This window comes from Chrysemys picta, unplaced genomic scaffold, assembly GCF_011386835.1.
Source record: "Chrysemys picta bellii isolate R12L10 unplaced genomic scaffold, ASM1138683v2 scaf1949, whole genome shotgun sequence".
NCBI classification, from domain to species: domain Eukaryota; kingdom Metazoa; phylum Chordata; order Testudines; family Emydidae; genus Chrysemys; species Chrysemys picta.
The window spans coordinates 982-11,000 of NW_027054654.1; the positions used below are offsets into that span (position 1 = coordinate 982).

Here is a 10,019-nt window from a genome sequence, read left to right on the forward strand (position 1 = left end):
TATAGCTCCTCAATATATGTTCCATTCTATATGCATCCGAAGAAGTGGGCTGTAGTCCACGAAAGCTTATGCTCTAATAAATTTGTTAGTCTCTAAGGTGCCACAAGTACTCCTGTTCTTCTCCTAGGAAACCGTTCCTGGGACATGCTGGCATGGTGCTTTGAAGGTTGGCTCAGCCCCTTTCCATTCATCGCTTGGCTGCGGGGATCCGCGGCGTCAGGTTTGTAACGTGCTCTCTGCCCGCTGGAGCTCTGACACGTCCCTGAGGACAGCCCAGCCACACTGAAGGTGCCGAGAGCCCCAGCCCTGGCAGCGCAGCACTTACCTAGTCTGCCGATGGGCCTCCACATTAGGCTCCAGGAGCAGACATGGTTTCCTCAGACATGCTGCAGGGCCTTGTTTGTCCAGCTGAAGTATCAGGAGGAATTTGGCTTTGCACTTTTCTCTCTGTCTCTCCCAAGCTCTGATCCTGTTGCCCATCCCCACAGATCTGAGTGTCTGCCCCCCTGAATTAGATTGGCCTAGGGAGGTCTCTGGCAGACTTCATTTCTACATCCCCTGGGTAGGAGGCTCTCGGTATCATTTACTCTCCCGATTAATGAAACTCCACCACCCTCCTGGGAGGTAGGAATTGAACCCATTGGACACCTGGGGAAACTGAAGTCCAGAGAGCTCCTTGACTTGCCCAAGCCTGCGCAGGTGGGTTATTGAGAAAGGAATCAGGGTTCACGTTCCCTACAGTTCTTTAAACGTTGCCTTTTATCACTCAGCCTGGAAATAGGTGACATTCCCGCCCTTCTCCAAATACTGCCTGCCCGTGGCGAGTCAGTGCAGACTTATTCCCTTCCTGGGCTTTGGCTTTCCTGGAAACTCGGAGACTCATAAACGAACCGAATCCTCAGCCTGAGCTTCCTCCCCAAACCTGCCTGTTCCTCGGGTTCCCTGCAGGTCGTCCCTGTCTCTGGCCAAGTTCCCTGTTTCCAGCAGGTCCCGGCGGGAAGTTAACAAATGGCCCCTCGATCAGCAGATTGATTTGTGCCGGGCTCTACCTCCTGCTAGCAGAACAGGTCAACAGAATCCAGCCACCCGGGTTGTAGCTCCTGCTCCTTGTTCAGGAGAGGAAAGAACAATGATCGATTCCTCATGGAAGAGCGCTAGGGGGTGGCTTGTCCCTTTCGGGTCTGTCTACCTTGTGCTGCAAACTCTGCAGCAGGAGCCGTAAAGCCTGGCCCTATGGACTTGGGCTCCCAGGGCTGGCACTGTGGGGCCAAACAGCAATGCAGCCTCTTCTGGGCTTGGGCTGGAACTTGAGCTCTGAAGCCAGGGGAGGAGGGGGCTTCAGAGCCTAGGCTCCAGCCCAAGTCACCATGTCTGCACTGCTGTTCTGAGTGCCACAGCCTGAGCCCGAGGTTAGAGACCCGGCTTTAAGATTTGTTACGGCAGGTTTTAAAATCCCACAGTGTAGAGGTTCTCCATAGGGCTGGGGCCTGGAGCTGGCTAGTCCCATCCACGTAGCCCTGCCTGCCATCGCTGGGATGGGCTCTGGGGTACATCCGTAGAACCAGCTGGGTTTGGAGCAGTGCTTCTCTACGTGGGACATCCTCAGGGGCAAAGAGATAGTATTGGATGTGGCCCACACGGAAACTAGGTTGATAACCACTGGTCTGGAGGAACTGATCGTGGTAGAAAGAGCAACAGGAAGTTGCAGAGATGGAGGAAAGGCTCCTGCAGGGAAGCCCTTGAGAGCAGGGCTGCGAGCAGTTTGCTAAGGCAGGGAAGGCCCTGGGACATCAGGGGAGTTTGAGCTGTGCCCACGGTCAGGTTTTGGGGAAGGCTTTTGTGTGTGTTTCTGAGCCTAAGGTGCTAAACCAGACCTCAGGAAGACTGGGGTTCCTGTACTTGTCAAAGCCTCTTTCTTGAGATTATGGAGGAGTAGAGATGGGAAAGTGAGGTGAGAGGCAGTTTGCAGGGCTGCCAGATGGGGTTACCTGGGAGGAGGTCACTCATTGATAAATCCATCCCTCAACTTTCTGGCTTTCTTCCAGGTTGGAGATGTTGTTGGAAGGATCTTAATGTGGCTAGACGACGTCTGTGATCCCAGAGCCAGAAAAGCAGCGCTGAGGACCACGGCCTTGCTGGCTCGCTCCCACCCCCAGGATGTGGTTCTGAGCTGTGTGGCGCACATGCTGTCATCGGACAGGTAGGGAGCTGCTCTGTTATCACCTCGGGCCATTATTTCTCTTCCTGCTCCTACTGACAGGCCACCGTCCGGGAAGGGTCTGTCAGGCTCACACAGTTGGAGGGAGTTTCCTGCGGTGCAGAGAGCTGTCCATTCTCACTAAGAGGACATGCCCAGGCACAGCCACTGAGGAGCCAACCCCTCCTCCTGCACTCCCCGGGATGGAGACGTGCCAGTTTTCTGGAGAATTCCAGCATTGTCCTGATTTCGATGGGTCACTCCACTTGCTCTCTGATCCAGTACAGGGCCAATAAATGACTTTGGGGCTCACTCCACATCCCTGGGTCATGAGGTCTGGCTGCTCCCTATTGCGTGAGAGAGGGCAGAGATGGAAAAGGCCCATGAGGCCCATCTGTCTGTCCCCTGGGGACCAGTGCAGGATTGTTACCTGTAGTCAGATCCCTAGTTATTCCATGGCTGAGGAAGTGCTGAGAAAATGCACTCATCCTTATGGAGCTGTACAGCAGAGATAAATCTCTTAAGACACAAATTTCCAGCCCTTATTGTTGCAACAAAAAAAAAATCATCCACACATGACCTGAGCGTAAATGCAGTGCAGCCTGCCTGAGTCTGCAGACAGCCGGGAATAATGGCTCTGAGCGGGGTGAGTGCCTCTTTTCATCTGAGTCCTGCTGGTTATTGCCGATCACTTTGCAGAGTCATTTGCAAATTTGACACCATCAGATCAGGATTAAACAAAGACTGTGAATGGCTATCCAACTACAGAAACACTTTCTCCTCCCTTGGTGTTCACACCTCAACTGCTAGCAGAGCACCTCACCCTCCCTGATTGAACTAACCTCGTTAACTCCACACTGATATATACCTGCCTCTGGAGATTTCCATTACTTGCATCTGAAGAAGTGAGGTTCTTACCCACGAAAGCTTATGCTCCCAGTACTTCTGTTAGTCTCAAAGGTGCCACAGGACCCTCTGTTGCTTTTTACAGATTCAGACTAACACGGCTACCCCTCTGATACTTTGCAGAGTCATCCAGCTGAGGTGTTTATAACAAAATCCCCATGTGCCTAGGGGCCGTGAAAACCAACTGGACCCTAGCCAGAGGTCAAAACGCCAGCTTTCCTCGGCATCCTCTGCAGTGTAGTTCTGCACTGACCACAGACAAATCTGTGTCACATGGGAGAGCAAATTGAAGAGCAGCACGAAAGAAATTGACTTTCTTACCAATGCAGTTACCAGAGGAATACAGTGCTGGTTTTCATATTGATTTGAATGTTTGATTTGTAAACCTTTCAGGTTTGAATTCCTTGAAACAGCCACAGTGCTTTCCAGGGTCTGTGCTCAGAAGCTATAGAAACTCGGCAGCGTTGGCACAGAATTTCAGCCAAGCTTCCTGAAGATCTCAAATCCAGGCCATTTACTCTTGATTTGTCCAACCTAATTCTCAATGTCCCCAGGGCTTGACCACCATGTCCGACCTTCCTCACCAAACTTGGAAGTCCAATGACTGGAGTCTTTTGGATCCATCTGCAGTCTTCCTCTGCAGATGCCTGCGAGGACCAGCAGTGCTTAGATCAGCAAGAATGGAGAGAAGAGAGGAGGGGGATTTCAGTACTAGTTTCCTTCCATCTCTGTCCCACTGGGCAGTACAATCTCCCCTTCCAAACTCCTGAGTCCTCTCCTATCAGGGCATGTTCTGATTCAGTGTCTGACCCTGCCCACCACACTGCAGTAGGATTGAGCTGTTAAGAGACACTTGGCCAAACGCTGGGTCTCAGTTACACCCCCAAATAGCCAGAGTAACTCCAGTGAGGTCAGGCAAGTTCCTCGGGACTGACCCTAGCATAACAGAGCAGAATTTTGCACAGTCTGGGGGTCACAGTTTGGTGGTCACTCTGTGGTCAGTACATGGTCACTGTCTTGGAAACAGCGGTTGTAGCTTCAGGAACAATAGCCCATTAGGGGAAAGGAATAAATACAACGTTCTCTGAAGGGACTTGCCCTGCCTCAGCCTCTCTGCACCAATCGGTGTGTCCTCTGAGAGATGCCTTTCCTGCCTACACGCCAAGTCTCTCCCTGGGGAGGGCAAGAGGTGGCCAAGCAGGGAAGGTCAGACTTCTGTTTCTGAATTTGCAGATGTGCCATTGAGCTGTGGAAGGCCTTGGGTGAAGAACCACAGCTCACCAGGGAGGTGCTGCAGCAGCTGCTGGACAAGCTCCAGCAGAGACGCCGGGAGGAGAAGAGCGGCAATGTGTCTCTGGCTGTAAGTGAGATTTGAGATGTCACTTTGCCAACCCGCCACCGCAGGGAGGATGGTGCATCTGTGTGTGTGCGGGAGCTTCACCCCTTCTTAGCTTCAGGCCATGGCTCCACTACACAATGAAGTCGACCTAACTTACCTCGGCATACAGCCGCCACAGCAATTCCATCCCTTGTGTGTGTCTGCACTTTGCTGCTTGTGTCGGCAGTGCACGTCCTCGCCAGAAGCGCTCGTCTTGATTGTACGGTCAGGGTAGGGAGGCTCCTGAAAGCCAGTTGACGTAAGCGACGCGGTGTCTACACTGACACTGCATCGACCTAACTGCATCAACCTGGACTCTCTGCCACTCGTGGAGAGATTTTTAATTATTATTGTTATTAATTTGGAACCGAGGGGCAGTTCTGCCGACGGGAAGGAAATTCCATAGTTAGGGTGATGCTGGGTGAGCGGCCTTGCGTTGACCTAACTCTGTAGTGCAGACCAGGCCTTAGTGTGTCCTGGCCACCTCCTAGCAAACCAAAGACGTGTAAAGAAAGTTTCCCCCAGGTAAAAGTTATAGATCTGAAGTGGTTTATCTGCTGGTACCCTGGCTCAGTTGTCTTCTGCTCTAGATGGCCCTTTAGTGAGCAGCTGCAGTTTCGGTGTCTCTTGGCTCTGTAAACTGTGACTAGAGAGCTTCCCAGCATGGGATCATGAGATGTCCAGTACTTTTGACTGGGCCAGAAACACTGGGCCTATGCGACCGGATCTCCTCAGGATGGTTTCAGCCCGTCCAGTCATGGCTGGAAAGCCAAAGCACAGGGTCTGCACCATTAAGAGAAACAACGGGGAATAAGGTCATCCAGACTCTTCTGATCTTTCCATAGGGCTCCATCCTGCTTTCGTTCCAGGAATGGGTGATGGTTCAGGAGCCTCAAAATGTCTCCTCCCCTCTCAGGAGCCAATCCTCTTTTCTAATACCCTGTGGAGGTGGCAGGTGGCAGATTGGGATAGTTGACTGAAATTCTTTCCCCCCTCCAGGCAATGAGGACCATTTACGAGGTCCTTTTCCTGTGGGGATACCGAGAAGCCATCCTGGAAATGTATCCCCAGATGCTCATCCTCTGCGTCAGGCAAGTGCAGTATGTGATGGAGCTGCGCTTGCCAGGGACCTACAGGGCCAGCGAGACATCCAGCCCCGAGGAGGGGTCCAGCTGCCTCAGCCCCCTAAGGTAATGACTGAAAGGAAAAGGAAGAACAGATTTGTTCTGCTAAACACGTGTGCTCTGTTCATGGCCATCATTTGTTCGGGTGCTGTAGTTCGCCCAGGCTCAGTTCGGTGCAGGTCTCTCTTGAGGGGAAAGGGTTGAGAGCCGTGTGTTCTTGTGAGTCACACTCGCTCATCTGACTCCGTCCACAGGCCAGCTGCTTTCACTACACAGTCAGGCAGCAGTCATGTTTGTGCATCCATCCCCATGTGCCACCTGCCAAAGCGTCAGTGGAAACACAGAGCGCCAGAGGCCACCTCAGGTGCTGTAAACTGACACAGCTTTGCTCGCTTACACCAACTAAGGATCTGGCCGCACATGCCCGCTTGTGTCCTGTTACCTGCCACAGTAAAGAATCAAGTATTCAACCGTATTGAGTGATGACACCAACCATCTTAAGAAGCTAGTGTCAGTAACTGGTTACAAACTCAATGAATCTGCAGTGTAGACAAGGCCCCTTGGGAAGGGAAGCACCATGATATCACACTGGATCTATCCTCGGGGTCGCTAGCTACTGCTGACCATGCTGTGTGTCCCAGGGCTTGTGCAGATTTGCCATGCTTGGGGGTGATCTCGTTGCCTGACACTGGGATTTTTTTGTCTTTAGCACGTCAGTGGAGGCTGTGAAGACTCTTTTTTCCATGCCCGGATACTGGAAGGAATTTGCCGGCATCCAGTTACAGCAGGGTTGGGACATGATATCCTCCCGATATTACTACTCGCAGGGTGTTGGCCTAATTGCAAGGTAGGAGCCCAAAGTTTCCTCTTCATTGGGTCTCTCTTGGCAATGGGATTTCCGTGTGAAATATTCCTCTGTTCCAGCTGCCATCTCAGCCCAGCAACTAGTGAGGAACTCTCTCTCCCCCTTGATAACCACAAGGCACTTTCTGTTCCATGTTCCAGAGCCATGATCGAGTTTGAGAACCCTCAGCTCCCTGCAGTTTTCAGAGAGGCCGTCACCATTGTCCAGAGTCAGAAGGAGGATGAGTAGAGACATATCGCCATGACTTTCTGCACTGAGGTGAGATTCATTAATTGACAGGCACAAGTGGGCTTTCTGCAGAGCAGCTCAGGCCAGTAAGCTCTGGGGCACATTGTCAGGAGCTCAGCAGCCTACAGCCAGCTAGCTCCTCTCCACACATGGATGGCTGTGGGGCACGGCAGAGAGAGGGAGGGAGAGACAGGGTGAGATCGCCCCTGGCTGGATGTGCCTAGATGGGATCATGTGACAAGAGGAGATGTTTCACCACTGCCCCAAGGCCATGCTTCTCTCCTCACCTTTTCTTGGGGTCTGCTTTTCTTCTGCCCCAGGGGTTGTTCCATGGCACTCAATGGGGCCTGGAGATTCCCCTTTCCCTGCGGGTGTATTTGTGACTTATACATTAGTCTAACTTCTGGGAATGAACCAACTGAAAGAGCAGCAACTGGCTCCCTACACACCAGAGACTTTGTACGGGAGTAAGTGGCCATTTGGTAAAGATGACTGTCCAGGGAACAGACCCCACAGGAAGACCTCTGCTCCTCAACCGGATGTTGATTTGGCTCTTTCCAGTTGCTCCAGAGTCCTTCCATTGAGACGATAGTGACAAAATCAGAGCTCAAGGTGCAGCTCATGGAATGGACCCAGGACAAAAATCCCATCATACGTAGGCTCAGTCTGCGAGGCCTTGGCAGTGTTGTGCTCCAGCCAGCAAAGGTGAGAGGCGTGGATTGCCCGGGGACCGAGGAAGCCCATGTCTATCGAATAGCTCAGAAATGAGAGCGAGATCCCCACACAAGCCTTGTTGTTTAACGCACGGCATTCAAATGTTGGAGGTGCGTTACTGAGCGAATCAAGGCATGACATGGTCCCTGCTCCCGTGAGCTGACCCCTGATTGCAGATGTGATGCAATGGGGGAGGCGGGGTGAGCAAAGACAAAGGTTACAGTGAGCAGTTGGCACTGAGTGAGAGGAGAATGACTTTCTGCCCCGTTGGGGGGCTGTGCCAGCCGTGGTTTCTCATAGGTGGGAGTGGGATGGTCCAGCATGTGCTCCAGGCTGTCACCCAGGATAGTAATGAGCTGCCTTCTTCATTCCTGCAGGTGCAATTGTTACGGGCCCAGCTGCCAGTGATCATGGACTCGTTCAGTGACAGGGATGGAGGGTGTGTCATGGAGGCCATGCATAAAGCTGGAGACATCATCTACCTCCTCGACGGGGAGGGGCTTGGCTCCATCTCCCAGGACATTGCAGTCAGCCTTCGCCCCTTCATTGATGACGTAGGCTTGGAACCGCAGGAGAAGCCCATTTCCCCCCCCCCTCCACCTGCCTCTGATGCCCTTGTGTCTCTCTCCCCATCCCCTTGCCTCCCGCCCCTCAGCCCTGCCATGGAGCCTCCTAGGAGTGCCCCCGCCATGGGTGGGGAATCTCCTGCTCCGCCACCTCCCTGTCAGAGCTCTTCTCGGCAAACCTCAGCCTCAGCGCCCTGCTCCCAGCCCCTGCTGCAGCCTGGCCTGGGGAAGAGGGGCTGGCACTGGGCAGATGACCAGCTGTCTGGAGAACACCAGCCCCCAAAGAGGTGGAGATTCCCAGCAGGAAAGAGGTGGGTCGGGAATGGCCCGGCTCTCAGGGGAACTGAAGAGCAAAAGAACTGCTGTGTTTTGTAGCAGCACATCCCTGCAAGGCTCCAGCAGCTGTTTCTCCCCTTCCCCAGACCAGTCTCCAGCAGCCTTCCCACCCCCTCCCCTAATCTTCTAGGGGTCTAGGGTTCGGTGCTCTCCAGACAGAAATTGCGTCTGGGACACCGAGGGGCTGCACTGCCCTGCACAGTGTCTCAGGCCCTGTTCTGCACAAGTTGTCTATGGCGCTAGCCTGGTGGCCTCACTGCTCCCGCCAGCCAAGTCAGTTAACACAGGGGGAACCGGAGCAGCGGGCGGATTATGACTCTGTCGCGTTATGCTCTGATACTGCCTGGGTTTAACCGGGCTTCCCCACTCCCTGTGTGTCATTGCCAGGAGAGGGGCAGTGTGCGCTCCGCTGCCATTTTACTGCTTGGCAAGGTGGTGAGCAGGGTGAAGGACCCGGACAAAGGCATGGTGCAGCAGGAAATGATCAACTGCTTGCTCCCGCTGCTGCTGCATCTCGAAGACCAGGAGGAGCGTGTGACACTGGTAAGTGCCACCGTCCTTATTTCCTTATAAGCAAAGAGCCAGAATCCCCTGGGGCCCCCACTCCATTAATGGCCAGAGCCTCTTGCCCAAGCAGAGTCTTCTCCTCCCTGCTTCACTCATGCTGGAGTCTAGGGCCTCATCCATCCCCACAGCACATAGCACAATTTGGAAGAAAAGCCTTCTTCTGGGAAAGAGTCCTGACCCTCTACTGCAAAGACAGGCCTCAGGCCTTTGGGCTGCTGCATCCAAAGGTTCCCAACAAGAGGCAGCAAAAGAAAAGGGAGCATAAATCTGTAAGTGCCCTTCGGTTCAGGGAGCTGGTATCTGCCCACAGCCTTCTGGAAAGTGGGTGCAGCTGCCCTGCCTTCTTCCCTGCAGCTCCTGAGAGACCTTCTCCAGCAGGTCCTCGCTTCCCAACATTCACCGGACGTTGCCTTCTTTCGTTGGGCCAACTGGGATGTGGAGGGAAGCCTGATCCGTGTGCCTCTTTGGTCCGACTCTTTGGGATTCCAAAGCTGACTCACGCTCTCATACAGTTTCTTTGCATAGAATGACTGAGTTGTGGAGATCTCTTATGACTCTTTCCAGGGCCACCCATAGGGGGGCACTGGGCCTGGGACAACCCCCTCCCCTCCCGTCCACCTCCCACCCCCACTCCACCCCTTCCCCCAAGCCCCCACTCCACCTTTTCCCACCCCTGCTCCTGCCCCATCCCACCCCTATTTCTCCCCTCCTCCCAAGCCCCTGCCCTCTCCTCTCCCGAGCGACGTTGGGTGCTGGCGAGGTGGGGTATAACTTAGTCGGGCCGGGACTACTGCTGCTGGCCCCAGCACAGCCCAGGTCCTGCGTCCCCCTGAAGTGCGGGACCCCCCAAAGCAGAGGGCCCTGGGCAACCGCCCCAAACCATCCAAAGACAGGACGGCTCTGGCTGTCTCCAGCCAAGTCTCAGTTCCCTCTCCTGAGCACAGTCCTGTGTAGAACAAATAACAGGAATCTCCACTAGCAGGAAAAGCAAGAGAAAAGGGACAGGGGAAGGTTCGATGTCCCCCAGACAATCCCTCTCTCAGTGAGAACCCTCTTGGTCTCACCTTCTCTTGCAGAGATGTAAACTGACGCTCTTCCGCTGCGCAGTGTTTCTCAGGTGGGCTCATTTGAAGAGGCT

General features: G+C 53.8%; 1 protein-coding gene across 1 annotated transcript; it reads left to right on the forward strand.

Moving 5' to 3' along the window:
• Positions 1–2,045: 2,045 nt before the first annotated feature.
• LOC135980140 (maestro heat-like repeat family member 5) lies at positions 2,046–6,698 on the forward strand (the record flags this gene model as incomplete). The annotated part of the gene is made up of 5 exons (XM_065580202.1): positions 2,046–2,200; positions 4,337–4,463; positions 5,481–5,671; positions 6,315–6,452; positions 6,611–6,698. Coding segments are annotated over 5 exons (699 nt in total), but the record flags the coding sequence as incomplete, so codon positions are not given.
• Positions 6,699–10,019: the final 3,321 nt, after the last annotated feature.